At 39.5% G+C, this 15,140-nt stretch overlaps 1 protein-coding gene across 1 annotated transcript in view; it reads left to right on the top strand.

Moving 5' to 3' along the window:
* LOC133444879 (uncharacterized) overlaps positions 1 to 14,697 on the top strand; it is a 61,040-nt gene extending 46,343 nt beyond the window's left edge. The window contains exons 5-8 of the mRNA XM_061722774.1: positions 2,957 to 3,001; positions 7,789 to 7,911; positions 8,133 to 8,144; positions 14,629 to 14,697. Of these exons, the coding sequence (XP_061578758.1) occupies positions 2,957 to 3,001; positions 7,789 to 7,911; positions 8,133 to 8,144; positions 14,629 to 14,697 (249 nt within the window). The remainder of the gene's footprint in view (positions 1 to 2,956; positions 3,002 to 7,788; positions 7,912 to 8,132; positions 8,145 to 14,628) is intronic.
* The last annotated feature ends 443 nt before the right edge of the window (positions 14,698 to 15,140 follow it).

Genomic DNA, 15,140 nt, shown 5'->3' with positions numbered 1-15,140 from the left:
TTTTTAGGTAAACCTGTAAAGATGCAGTTACAATAATCAAGCCTGCTAAAAATAAGCAATGTAGCATTTTGTAAAGCTAAAGTTTGGAGTTTTAAATGTATCTTACTATAAGTACATGCATATGCCTAAAATGAACCACATAAAGGATGTACCAAAACCAGATGCATGACAGATGTGCAGTAGCAGTCAGTGGGTAGACAACTGTCATTAAGTTTTGGAAGATATCTATTCAGATCAACATATTTTATATAAAACACAATATAGGGTAAACTGACAATGTGAAGGATCTGAGTTCCTCCTGATAAGCCTATTTCTTTGTAACAACTATAACAAGTTTTAAAAATTCCCTCATTGTCTCCTGATAGCTCATACTGTATGTCGAATGCAGTGTAATGTCCTCTTGATAAGAGAAATGTCACAAAAAACTTGTGGAAAGCTTTAGAGTTCTAAGAGCCTGAAATAGAGACATGAAAGGGGTTTATTTGTGTATTATATGGAGAAAATGAAAGAATAAATGGAAGACAATGGAACAGTGCTCATTTACAAGCTGAAAGGAGATTCTCCACTGTGCTACACTGTCTTCGGATGGTGAATAAAGATGTCAGGTTGGGAGATGAAAGCAGCTTCAGCCTCTCAGAGGTATCTGAAGTGTGTCTGCGAGCCGTAGCCATCTTTTTAGAGATTTAATGGATTTGTTAGATTTGACCCTCCATCACGCCTTCAAAGAGCTTCACTCTGGATATTCTGGATACATCACACAGTATAAAATTATACATAGATTTATCCCAGAGCTGATGAATACCATATGGTGGCCCTCAAGTGCAAATAACAACGACAAAAGAGAAAGCACAACTGCCAAAGCAAAGTCACAACGGATTTTGGTAGGTACCCTTGGGAGAGATAACTAGGGATGGGAATTGATAAGATTTTTTCAATTCCGATTCCATTTTCGATTCTGCTTAACGATTCGATTCTTTATCGATTCTCTTATCGATTCTCATTTGGAAAAAAGGAGAAGAAACAATTTTAGTATCAACTTTGTTTTAATAAAACAAAGTTGATACTAAAATTGTTTCTTTGTTTCGATTTCTTTGTTTCTCTGATCTTTTTTGTTCAAAGATATAAAACTTTTATATCTTTGAACAAAAAAATATAAGTGAGGTCTTAAGATGCCCCCAGCCTTGGGCTCCTCGATGGTGCCAAGGGGTCCCCACAAAATTATTTGTAATATACAGTAAAATATGTATTTAATATAAAATAATAATAATAAAATAAATATTCTTCTGTAGAAATTAACTAAAAACCACAAATTATTTTGCGACGCGCGCCGTACGGTGCGTGTAGCCGCGAACCCTACGCCGTAGGCTCTGCGTTGGTGTAACGCGGAACCATAAATCAGCCTTACCACACGCCGGCTGACTCCGCGCTCCCAGCGCATCAGCTGGCCGAGTCCTAACAATTTCCCCCCTTTGTTAAAATGTCCACATTGCAAGAATTGTCGCCCTGTTGTCATCCTTTTTGGTAAAATGTAACCAAACTTCCGAGCGTTTATGCCTCTTTGTCCCCGTGTTTTCCTGCTGGGCGCGAATGCGCACGTTGCGCAACGTGCTTGGTGACGTCATTCGCGCCCACTGGAATCGATAAGAGAATCGTTTACGAAAAAGGCAAACGATTCCAAGGAATTGAAACACTGGGAACCGGTTCTCAACAAGAACCGGTTCTCGATTCCCATCCCTCATAACTCATCGCTGATTGGACGAAAAAACTGTATATCATTTCAACCCGTAAGATGTGTTTTACACTTTTTTGAAAAATAACCGCCGTGGGGGATAACACACTTGCTGCTATTACAGTTTTCTCTAATTGCTAAATCACAATTTTGAAAACTAAGCTAGTTTTATCAAAATACTTCACACAATTTACAAAACCACGCACCCAAAATACCTCATATACTGTATCCTGCAAAATGAAGCACTGCTTCTACTACAACTACATATAAAATCAAAATGAAACTTTTGCACTAAATGGCACACACGTCTTTCATGTTGCCAGATCTTTTGTCTAACCAACATCACATTGTTGGACATAATGAAGCACGCTCATCTTTAGTATGCTTTGCCATAATACTAAAATGGTTTAAATTGTAGAAAGTTCTTCAGACTGTTCACATGCACAGAAATATTTGCAGATACACACACACATGTGTTTGTTTTTTTTTTCACCAAACAAGTTAGTGCATATTGGAGATGGCAGCCTACATTGTGATGTTCCCACCACGTTGCCAGGAACATTTATAATGGCCCTGTGACCTGGCCTATGCTAGCCCAGCTTCATCTGTTATGTCGCAGAGGGTATATACCTTTTTTGGTTTGGCAAATAAACACACAGGCAAATTAAAATACATAATGGCAAAAGCAAAATTACAACTACATTATGCGGTTATGACTTTGCTTTTGCCATTGTGTTTTTTGATTTGTCGTTGTGATTTGCACTTCAGGGCCCCCGTAGTACTATAATTAACCACTGTTTCATCATCACAGCTTTTTTCATTTAATCTTATTGCTTTACTTCAGCTTAGTCATTGAATATATTGCAATGAAAAATATAATGACATATGAAAGCTATAAAACTTTGATATTTGATCATTTAAAAAAACTTGATGAAGAAAACAATCAAGACCATGTGACTTTCTGAGTTACTATTAGTAGTAAACAACTATTTGAGTCTAATAAGTAAAGAGAAAATGTTAAGTGTTTCCGGTGAAATATCAAATTTTAAACATTAAAAAAAATACATCTTAAATCACTTCAAAGTGATTAAAAAAATCAAAAACATAATTTCAGCAAATATATGTGATTTTTAGTCATTTAATATTTAATATCAAATGTAGAAGGACCCATTGAAAATGAATTAAAGAAGAGGTGTATGTTAATGTATGTGTTATGTTGCTTTGCAGAGCGAGGAGGACGATACGAGGAGTGTAGCTGCTTCATCCATCATGGTGAGTCACTTTACACTATGGCCCGGTTTCACAGACAAGGCTTATATCAAGCCAGGAGTAGGCCTAAGTCAGACTAGTAAAGCTAGGTCATTTAAGTGGCTTGCATGAGCGTGGCTTACATTTGTCTTAGTTAGTCCCAGACTGTGGAGTCCTGGAGTAAGCTTAAATGAGAACACCTCATTAGCTTAAGTGGGAGCACAGTCTGTTAGCTTAATGGTGCTCACAAAAACCTGGAATGGAATTGAGGACAGTTTTGCTGGAGAATTTTGACACCAAACATGGTTGAAGCTAAAAGAACACGCTCAAAGAACTATACTGAGTATGAAAAAACTCTACTTAAACAAATTGTGGGAAATCATGCTGTTATTGAAAGTAAAGGTCATAGTGCTGCTATTGAACATAAGAAGAGGAGTGCTTGGGCTGCCATTTGCAGTGAATTCAACTCAAATGAAAATGAAAATCTAATGAAATTAGAAGAGAGAGCTGTTCAAATAAAGATGCAAGAGATAGCTATGTAATGTAATGAAATATGTTATGAAAATAAATGTTTTCTCACTTGACAAGAGTGTGAGTATTGTAGTCACCACAACCTACATTTTAGAACAGCCTTGGTTGAGTTTCTCATTTAATTTTTCAGCACACTATTTATATATGTTGTACACAACAAACACTATTAAGGCAAAAACAAGCCATAATCAATGCATTCCATGGTTAAATGTATCTTTTTTCTAACTGAAGTGCTGTAATGTGAAAGCAGCTCTGAGTGCAAGTCCTCGTTGGTTATTTTCTGCCACCGGCATGGGCACATCTGGATCATTCTGGTCTTCCATTGGAGGGTCAGGATTATTATGCTATGCAATTATGCTGCTTCAGGTAGTTGTGCAGAACAGTTGTAGCAATGATCACCTAGCAGCATCTTCTTGGCTCAAAACGAAGTGTATTGCGTAAACACTGGAATCGATTTTTCCACACTCCGAACATACGCTTGACCATCCCTCTAGTGCGAATATGAGCTCTGTTGTATCTTTGCTGCTCAGTTGTTGTAGGATGTGGCCAAGGTGTGAATAAATAGGAGCATATCCACTGCCACCAAGTAGTATTCCAATATGTTGCCCTCTCTCAAACTGAGCACACAATGAAGAGTTGTGAAAAATCCTTGAGTCATGTGTTGCTCCTTTCCAACGGGCAACAATGTTTGAAAACTCTAAATTTGGAGTGCATACAGCCTGAACATTGATGGAAAACCAATTCTTACGGTTCCTGTACTCCTCAGCATCAGGAGTTGATGGACACTTGATTTCAACATGACATCCATCGATACAGCCTATCATTCCTGGGAAGTTCCCATATTCGTAGAATCACACTTTATAGTTGGCTTGCTCAGCAGCATCAGGCAACTTAATGTACAGATTTCTCAGTTCACAAATGGCACTGCAGACATTGGCCCGGTTTCCCAGATCAGTTAAGTAGTTCTTAACAGCGAAAGACTTCTTTCAAACCATCTTAAGGAGCCTGTGAAAGAAGTCTTTCGCTGTTAAGAACTACTTAACTGATCTGGGAAACCGGGCCATTGTGAACTATTCTACACACTGTTGCTTCACTGACACCACACAAATCACCAGTTTCACGATGAAAGGTTCCAGATGCCAAGAATCTCAAAGTGATCAGAACTTGGAGAGAACTGGGTACAGGCCTTCCTCTTTGAGACATGGAGGAAAGTCTAGGCTCAAGCAAAGTAATTATCTCCAGTACATCTTCTTTGTACATACGAAAGCGGTCTCGGAAAGTTATTTCATCAAACTGATTCAATGGATTACTCCTATCCACAAGTATTTGTCTGGCTGGCCTCTGTAGCGAATATTGGTCTTCATTTAGATATTCCAAATACTCCATACTCCCAAACCATCTGTGCTCCCTTTCACAAACAGTACTAAGCTGAAGTTAAACCTGCCTCTTTGCAGGATTAATATAAACTTCAATTTAGTCCTAGAGTAACTCTAATCCACCCTCTTGCAATTGGCTTTGTTTAATCCAGAACAGACTAAATCTATGACTATTTTAAGATATGTCTGTGCAAGTGACTTAAAGTTAAGCCAGCTCAAACAGCATTTTAGTCTGAGACTAGGCTTAAGCCTTGTCTGTGAAACCGGGCCTAAGTGTGTGTGTGTGTGTGTGTTTTTTTTGTATGAGTTTTTACACATATTTGAGTGTGTTTGGACAACCTCTGTAGCATCACTGATGGCCCAATAGCAGATAACCATTAGTTTCCACACAAACTGCCAACAAACAATACATTCACTCTACGCCATTCCAATGATGACATCCTATAATAATCGTGGGTCAAAGTTGGCTTCATTGGCTGTGATGGAATCAGCAGGGAAACTCTGCTTTTAACTAGAGCTGTACAGAGGTTATTGATCTTCCCAGCACTGATAGATTAGATCCATGGAGGAACAAAGATTAGTCAGGGTACGCGCAGATGTTTATCACACAGTTGATTTCTGTTTTTCATTGCCGTGATTTAAAAGGGAAAATGGGTTCCTTTGTAGCTTTTATCCTGGGGTTCCCACAGAACAATTTTGCAAAGTTCTGAGCTAAAAATAAAAAGCTCAGTTTAGTCAAATTTGCTCACTAAAGGTCTTTGGACTACTTCAAACATAATGAGATTGCTGTGCTATTCAGACTATATAACGTGCTGTTCTGTAATTAGCAGTCTTGTAGGGCACAAAATGTAAAGAAAAAAATTAAAATATAGTCTCTCAAACTGATGGTTCTGTGACCTAGTATAACAAATAACACCAAATCATGTAAAACTTTGCCTTTACAGAACTGACTAAGCATGAGTAATCTACCAAAATGCAATAGTACCTCTCTTATGGCCGAAAACATAACCGTTTTCCCTCAACACCAATGTGTATGCTCCGTGAAATATAACAAAATATACATTTACAATACAAAATGCAGATAACAACCTTGTTCTTCCATCAACCAGGTGCTAAATAACTTTATTTTAATCTCAATCACTACCACAGCAGTTTTATGTTAAAAAAGCATTCTTTTTCTGTCTCCTTCTATGCTGCTGGCCATTTGTGAACAGTAAAAAGAATGCGCATTCCCACCACATTGTGGTCAACTGTGTCATTTTTTCAGTCGGTTCATACAGTATGTGGCATTACCACTAGTTATGGTAAAAAGAGAATTGAGCAAATAAAAATTTGTTGCATAACGTGTACAAACTCATGTTGTAAAAAGTGAAGTCACTCTGTAACTATTTTTTTTATTGGGTGTAGGGTGGATATGGCATTGCCAACAGCTCCACAATTTCAGCAGGCTAGTATTATAATGAGATTGATGAGGTAATGATTGAGAGGTGATCGCTTACTGATATGCTTCTGATCAAGGGTTTTTGTCAGTGGCCTCAGTGACTTACAAATTGAAAATAAAATTGTGCAGCTTGAGTGTGCATTTCGGTCAGAAGTTGGTAGATTTGTTTATTTATGCCAAAAACAAACCAAAAGCACTGAAGAGGAGGGTTAACCAAAGACACAAGAGCTTACAACAAACAGACAGGACACGAGTAGGGAGGAAAACAGTACAGACCAGCAGGGAGCAAGGGAACGACAAGACAAGATATACGAGACACAGGGGCAGACAATCAGGGCAGATGGGAAGTCAAGATAGAACTGAAACACAGACATGGGTTTCAAAATAAAACAGGAACTGAACCCAAACTGTGACAGTTTCAATAGTTCCAGGTCCATTTATTTCACCAGAAAAATGTAGTAGTTAGTTTATACATATTAGTATATATCAGTGTCATTACACTGCAAAAACTCAAAATCTTACCAGTAATATTTGTCTTATTTCTAGTTAAAATGTCTAATTTTTAGTCAAAAAATCTCATTACACTTAAAACAAGAGTCATTACCAGAAAAATAACTTGTTATTTGACAATTTTCACCTGTTTCAAGTAAATTTTCAATTGAAATAAGTAGAAAAATCTGCCAGTGGGACAAGATTTATCTTCTCATTACAAGCAAAAAAATCTTGTTCCAATGGCAGATTTTTCTACTTATTTTAAGTGAAAATCTACTTGAAACAGGTGAAAAGTTTTGTTTTTTTCCAGTGATGAGTCTTGTTTTAAGTGTAATGAGATTTTTTTGACTAAAAATGAGACATTTTAACTAGAAATAAGACAAATATTCTTGTTAAGATTTTGAGTTTTTGCAGTGTATTATTGTTGTGTCGGATCTTTGCTTTATCCTAAGAATATAACAATTAACTTAGTGAGTGTGTGCGTGCGTGCGTGCGTGCGTGCGTGCGTGCGTGTGTTTGAAAGTACAAATGTGTTTGAAGCTGTGGGTGTTTTCCTCATGTTGTATAAATGTTGAGGCTCTGACGGTGTTTTGGCGCCTGCAGCGTGGTGGTGCTGCCAGGCTGAAGGACGGCCTCCCTCTGTGCCCGCTCAGCCAGCGTAATTAACATGGAGGTATCAGGTAAACAGTGAGGACAGCCTGGCAGGCTTCTGATTAAAGGCCTGGGTGGTACTTTGCAGTGCCCTGCTGGCCCGTAAACACAACTAATAGCATCATGACCACCACCTGCTCACCAGCAGCCCCTGCCACAAGAAGAGGACAATGAGGACATGTGTTGGAGATCTGTTTTTTTTAGCATGAGACTCGCCGCTTTTTAAAAATATGTAGCTCCTGTTTCATGCAGGAACATTGACGCCTAGCAGCTGCTATAAAAGGACAGTTTCTTTTATTCTTCTGTTTCTTTTCCCCCAGTCGCTGTTCCACAGAGTGCACATGGATCCTCTGGAGAAGGACTGGCTGAGGAGCTCGGCTCGGGGGAACATGACTGCCCAGCGTCTGCTGCTTGCTCAGGAGCCCAGTCTCATCTTGAAAAAGGTCCGCTTCTTAACTGCATATTAGAGACTTAATAGTTGACCTGCAAACCCTGTGCTGGTTTGGTCTTGTCCTGGTTCTGAACAATGTTCTGAAGAGTGTAAACTTGATTGATATAGAAGAAATATGCCAACATTTTCATTTAGTGTATATTTAACTAAAATACACATTGACGTTCATGTAATTAAATTAATGTCGCTCTGCTTCTTCCCTACACTCACAAGGACTTCATCAATGTGAGTAAAATGGTGCTGTGTTTGATGAGAGTCTTACAAGTTTATCAAAATTAATGTTTCCGAGTGATTAATGTTAATTTTCCGGAGTAAGTTATATTAGCTGTTCGCTGAAGAGACAGCTCAGTCTAGTTTCAGCCCGGCCACCACCTTCCTGGAAAGCTACTTTTGATAGCTGATTTCTTCTTGCAGTTTTGAGGTGGAGACGTTTCATGCAAATCAAGTGATTCTGAAAGCGTGACAGCTTGTGTTGTGTTGCAATGGCCTGGATTCTCAATCAAAACAGGATCTAACGTGCGCACGTGGTGGTTTCCTGCTCTCAAGCCGCTTAATTTTGAGAAAGCAAGTGACACATTTTGAACTCTCAATTCTGGACATGAATGTGATGCCTCGCTGCCTTACAATTAAAATAAACCAGAAGCACTGAAACAACAGTCCAAAGACTTAAATGGGTGGAATCAAGCTCCATTAGAATAGCAGCTTTGATCACAGTTGTATATATCAGCGGTGCAACCGGTGCAGCTACACCATGAAGGAGGCAGGGGAAAAAAAGTTTTTGTGAAAGGTCCAATCACCTTAATAGGCTACCTGTCAGTCATGTTAAGTGCGTGATGACGTGTTGTGGAGTTTTCAGCAAGAAAAAAAGTAAACAAAAGAAAATAGCCCAAACAAAAAAGCAGCGCACAAAAGTGGAAAGAAAAAAAAAAGAGCCAGGATGATGTTAAAGGAGCTTGAGGCTCCTTTTAAGAAATGAGACTCTCTAGCGCCACCATTCACCACGACGGCCGTCGGGGGTACTGCAGCCAACAGTGAAGCCGGCACGGGAGAACGGGGAGAACGCACATGCAGCGTCATGTGACGTCACATCCGCAGCCCAGCGCGGGAAATTCGGGACCGAATTGCAGCACATTTTGCAGCACACAGCCTGTTCAAGGCAAAGGAGAGATACACTAGAGGGCTCATTCTTTTGGGTTTGGAACGCTTCATCTGACATTATTACTAGAAAACTTAAAATGTATACGGATTTTTTTCATAAATCTTGCCACAATCCGGCCTCAAGCTCCTTTAAAGCAAAAATGACAAAATTAGATACTTTTTTTTGCTGTAACCGAGGAAAAAGCCAGCGTCCAGCCGGAGGAAAGCTCGCCATCTACCTCCATAAATGAAACGGCGTAGACCCGACTGCCCGGGGGGCAGGAGGACAGTCACAAAGTTAGCCTACATGGCAACAATAGCTGTTCTCTATAATGGCTGTGCATGTGTGTGCCTGCTTTTGTTTAGGGCAGGGATGGGGGCACAAAAAAAATATTTGCACCATGATGTTACGCCACTGGCTTTGATCGTGAATAACCTTAAAAACCTGTAATAAATCTCAAAATCATACTTTAAAAGAACAGAAAATGTTATGAACAGGGTCTAAATCCACTTAGAAGGTTTCCAGTTCCTTTTTGAAACCAGACAGTTTCCTGATTTTATAATCACAACAGTCCAGCTGATGCATGATGTACAACATGATGACATGAAGAAGTTTGATGTTTGATGATCAATATTTGACCTTAAGCATTAAGGAACATCATAACCTTGATTTGTGAGAATCTACAATGTTTGTACTTACGTATTTCAATAAGTGGTTTTGCTCCTTTTTGCCATCTCCTCATTCCAGCAGTTTTTGCAGTCAAAGCCATGCACTCAGGGGCTGCAGCTCTCCCAGCAGGCCTTGATTAGACACCAGGGGCCTCGTGTGTAAACAGTGCAGCGTTTTCCACGCACATGTTAGTATGTTAAAAAAATTGACATTGGGTGGATTCGTCCTTATAAACACGCACATTTCCGACCTGGTGTAAAAATGTGTGTCCTAAATCCAAAGCAAACTGATACGTTTTCTGTGTTTTGTTATGGGAAGATGTGAACACACATCAATGATCAGTTGTGAGGAACACAGACATCCATCACATGAAATGAGATGAACTCTGATTCTCACTGACAAGACAACAGTGTTGATGATCATATTAATTAAGAGCAAGACACATCAGATTAGTTTCAAAATGACAAGGTTAGACAATTATATGCATTTCCTATAAAATGACTGCATGATGTTGCGTGTAATTGTGGAATTGTGGACGACAGAATAGTTTGGAGGGAGCAAGTCTTCAGGAATCACACTGACCTGCTGGTCCAGAATGATGACTGGATCTTCAACTGATTTGGTTACTAAGAAGATTCTTCTGGATCTGCTGAGCTGGTCCCAACTGCTCCCTATCTGAGCAACATGAACCATTCAGCTCGAGCTGCTGACAGGTCGTCATCCCTGTGCAGCGGCACGCCGGCTGGATTAGACAACTAATTGGGATGAAACCCAGATCCTTAAAATATACCATACCAAATTTACCATGGCAAGATTTCGGCGCAAGGATTTAAAATGAAATCCACACAACCTTTGAACACGAGGCCCCGGGTCCCGACCTGTGGACTCCACCCAACAAGCAGCTACAAAGAGACTCAATGCTTTTTTTTTTAAGATTTTTTTTTATTCAAGTTGCAGACAGGAAGGGGGTAGAGAGAGAGAATGGGGATGACCAGGATTTGAACCCGCGGCCGTTGCAGGAGGACTGTAGCCTCAGTATATGAGCTGCTTGCTTAACCCACTGCGCCACCGAGCGGCCCGATACAGACTCAATGCTGACCTTTTCGTATGTTAAAATGTCACCCATCTTCCTTGAATCCTCTTTATTAACAACTAGCTCTTAATGATGATAAATTGGAAGTATTCAACAGTATTCACAACAGCATGTTTAAAAATGTAACTTTTAAAAGTTGCTTTTGATCAGCAGCAGTTACAGAAGGTGAGTTGTTTACATGCGGTAGCATGACTATGCTTTTCAAAGACCAAGTAATCACTAGTATAAGACCCTAGATCCAGATGTGTTACAGAGGAGACACTGGTAATGTAAAGCAAGAGCAAAATGGAGAGAAAGTAGGAATGATTTTAAAGCATTCTTCCCTCAGTCATCATGGGTGATGTGAGGTTGCTGAATCCACTTGAATATTGGGTTTGCGTTTTCATGGTGATCTCTAGATTACAATCAGTCCTCTCTCTGCTACACTTCCAACTTTCTTTTTCTTTTTTTATATATATTTTCAACCACAAAAAGAGGGGTATACCTTACATACATAGAACACAAAACCCCCACAACTCAACTTCCAAAAAAAAAAAAAAATTAAGTCAGTCAAAGTCCATACACACCAAAACATATTTCATAGTGCTATAATCATGCCAGATATAGGCTACTAACCAAAAATTCTCATTGCACTAATTTAAAATACCAGATAGTACTACCATATCTGTCATATCAATGACTCTGAAATAATAATTAAATAGTTAAATAATATTCCTACCTTACTTCATGATGAAGGGGACTTATCAAAAAAAAAAAAAAAAAAAAAAAGTAGGAAACACTTATTGTCATTAATTTCTTATCCTAAGTTGGGGCTGGTCCGTTAAAGAACCAAAATGATATCCAAACATATACCCTTAAAACACATCGAAAACAAAAACATAAACCTAACAAAACAAATAGACATAAACGGTGGGAAAACCCCACTTAAAACAAACACGACAACAAAACAATACAAACCATTGCACTCAGGTCCTATCATTGTCACTATGCCTTACATTGACCTACGGAATTCTTAAAGTCACACTTCCAACTTTCTAACAGTTTAACAAATGTTCTTGCATGTATATTCAAATAAAAGCTACTTTCCTCTGCTAAATCAGCCTGCAGCTCTGCTTCACCTATTAGAAATACTGTTCGTCTGTGGAAATATCCGTTGTCCGTATCCACCAACAGCTCTCCGCTTACAGCCAGCAGCTGACACACAACACACAGCATTAGACAACCAAGCACTTTAAAAAGACAATTGGCTTAAGGACATTAAATGCTCAAAGAGTGGTAAACAAGTCAGTAATCTTCTTATTGGAATGAATGAATAGGGAGTGGGAGTGGAGGGAGTGACTCGAGGTGGGGGATGTATCGTAATGATCCTATTAGTTTGGATAAGAAGGTGCTGTGTGTCAGAAAGCAGGTGAAGATGAAGAAGATGATGTGATAATGAGAATCCCATCAGGAGGACACGCGCTCTGAGTTTTAATGAAAAACACAAAACATCTGCAAGGAACTTAAACTGCATGGAAACGTTCTGACTCCCACTTTTTGCTTGGATAACACATGAAGGATATGCATTAATTTAATATTTGATTGACGCATAAGGATCATTACGGAGCATATGAATATTTACATGACATAACTTGATAGGAACAACAATAAACTGTTAAATATTCCACATTAAAACAAGAATGCTAAGAAAGCTTCTCCATTACCGTTCAGACCTAATTTTACAAGATCTTTTTTTTCATGTCAGCTCTTTATCAGGTGTTCAGGCTATTTTCTGTGATTTTGCAATCAGTCTTTTTTTTACATTAAATGTACTCTGCCTTCGCAACCCAGTCTCACATAAAAACGTACCCTGCCTACGTTGGTCCAAAGTGCAAAAACGTAGAGGGGTTACAATAATAGCCCTTGAATTGTATAACTGTTACATTTTTCTGACTATTCGTTTTGCGTCCAAGTCACATGACTTTCAAGATTCTGGCCGTGACACCAAAAAACATGGCGGACATTTCTAATTTTTTAGTGAAAAAAATCAATATTTTGAGCTAGTTTCTGCATAAAAATGCGTTTTGATATTTCCAGCAAGAAATATACACATATATTACACAATACACACAATACACAATATTCACATTATTCTGGCGAGATCTGAAAAAACTTTGCAACTACGAGCAAGCGAGTGATTATGTGCATTCACTGAGTGAATATTATGAAAGTAAAATATATTTTTCTCGCTAGAAATGTACTCAGGTGCCTCACCGCCCGAATCTTCTCAGCATTTGAACGGCAAATGTGAACATTCGGCAATTTTGAAGAAAAAATAATCTAAAAATGGTGAAGTTAAATGGAAAATTACTTTATAGTACAAATCAATTGATAAATATAAAAAAATATTTTTTTTTTCATTTTACATTTCTTTCCTTTCATGATGGCAGGTGAGGCACAGCCTCCCCTGCCTCCCCTGACCGCACGTCACCGAATTCAACCTATTATTTTACACGTTGCTCCTTTAAAGGAGCTTGAGGCCGGATTGTGGCAAGATTTATGAAAAAAATCCGTATACATTTTACGTTTTTTAGTAATAATGTCAGATGAAGCGTTCCAAACCCAAAAGAATAATTCCTCTAGTGTAACTCTCCTTTGCCTTGAACAGGCTGTGTGCTGCAAAATGTGCTGCAATTCGGGCCCAAATTTCCCGCGCTGGGCTGCGGATGTGACGTCACATGACGCTGCATGTGCGTTCTCCCCGTTCTCCCGTGCCGGCTTCACTGTTGGCTGCAGTACCCCCAACGGCCATCGTGGTGAAGGGTGGCGCTAGAGAGTCTCATTTCTTAAAAGGAGCCTCATGATCCTTTAAAATGATTGTATCAACTTAGCTCAAGGAGGCAGTACAATTTTAAAGACCTGCATGAACACTGGTAAAGTAAGGATTTATGCATAACTTCTGCCAAAGTTAAGTGGCCTGCATCCTCCGAACTTGCTCATTGTGTCTGGACAGTTGTGCATGTGATTCAAAGTGTGACATGTCCTGATGTTAAACGGTCATTAGAGCTGTGAACCCCTCTGTGCTGTAACATGCAGCTATGTTGTCTCACAGTTTAATCAGTTGTTGTTGTTACAGTAAAAGGAGCAATTGGTAAGTCAATCTATTCTCTCTGTTTCTGATTCCAATCACCTCCAATGGCCTCCTGTGATGTAAACCTTTCTCTACACAAAGGGGGTAAGTTGTCGTTATCGTTCCGCTGCAGTAACACTAATCATCTGCACACAGAACCTGGATTCGACAGCACACTTCTGCCTCAATTAGCTCAGCAGTGATATCACACAGAGCAGTTCCCCCACCTCCAGCTCGCTGCCATCCCAACAGTTTCAATGTTTGCATGTCTTCTGTAGTTCTGTAGCGTTTGTGTGTGTGTATGTGTGTGTGTGTGTGTGTGTTTCATGGGGAGACAAAATGCACTTGACATAAATAGGATTCACAAAGATGTCCAATTTTCTGGCATGTTTGTTTACACAATCTGCAAAATGGCAGCATTGCTGTGCAGAGCATGTGGTCCTTTCAAATGAGCTGACAGCTCTGACACCACACTGAACACTGTGCCACATACACAAAAACCTCAGGCGATTTGTTTTCACCTTCCTCCTTGCTCCGGATGCTGTGCTCAGGTTATTGAACAGGTGTGGGCTCCAAGCCACGGCGGGACACAAAGACACAGAACCACTGAAACAAGACAACACATCCTCGAACAGACCAAAACTAACACAAACAGGAACACTGTTGTGGTGATTTTGCTGTGTTTTTCTGTCATTTGCAGTCTGGCGGTGTTGTAGATGAGGCCGGGGTGTCTTTGGATGTGGCCACGGGCCCCTTGTCTTACACTTAATCTGGACATAGCATCATAATGTAAGATGCATGCTCAATGGGTCTGCAGGGGATTTGAATGGCTCAGCGGCCCAGACAGCGAGGACGTGTAATGATACTGTAATTACATGGTAATTAATATCTGAGCAAATTCTGAGCCTGAAGGGAAGTTGCTCACCAGATATATCTGCTCCACTGCTTTTTATTTGTCTCAAAACCTGATTTCATGGCTTCAGACTGGCGATTTGGATATTAGTCAACATAGACTGTAGTGTGATTGTCCTCATTTCTGGCACATATCCAGTCAGGGAGTTTGTAAGCCAGATTGCGTTGTTTCTGGATCGATCTGTGATTTTTTTTTTGTTTTATTTTCCAGCAACAGCTCTTTGAGATCTGCCTGCTCATGTCTCAGCATATGTTCCTCATATTTATTGTCTAAGTGTGATTCCATGGCCCATAAAAGAG

The sequence above is a fragment of the Cololabis saira genome, chromosome 5, assembly GCF_033807715.1.
Source record: "Cololabis saira isolate AMF1-May2022 chromosome 5, fColSai1.1, whole genome shotgun sequence".
NCBI classification, from domain to species: Eukaryota; Metazoa; Chordata; class Actinopteri; order Beloniformes; family Belonidae; genus Cololabis; species Cololabis saira.
This window is presented reverse-complemented; position numbering and strand designations above follow the sequence as displayed.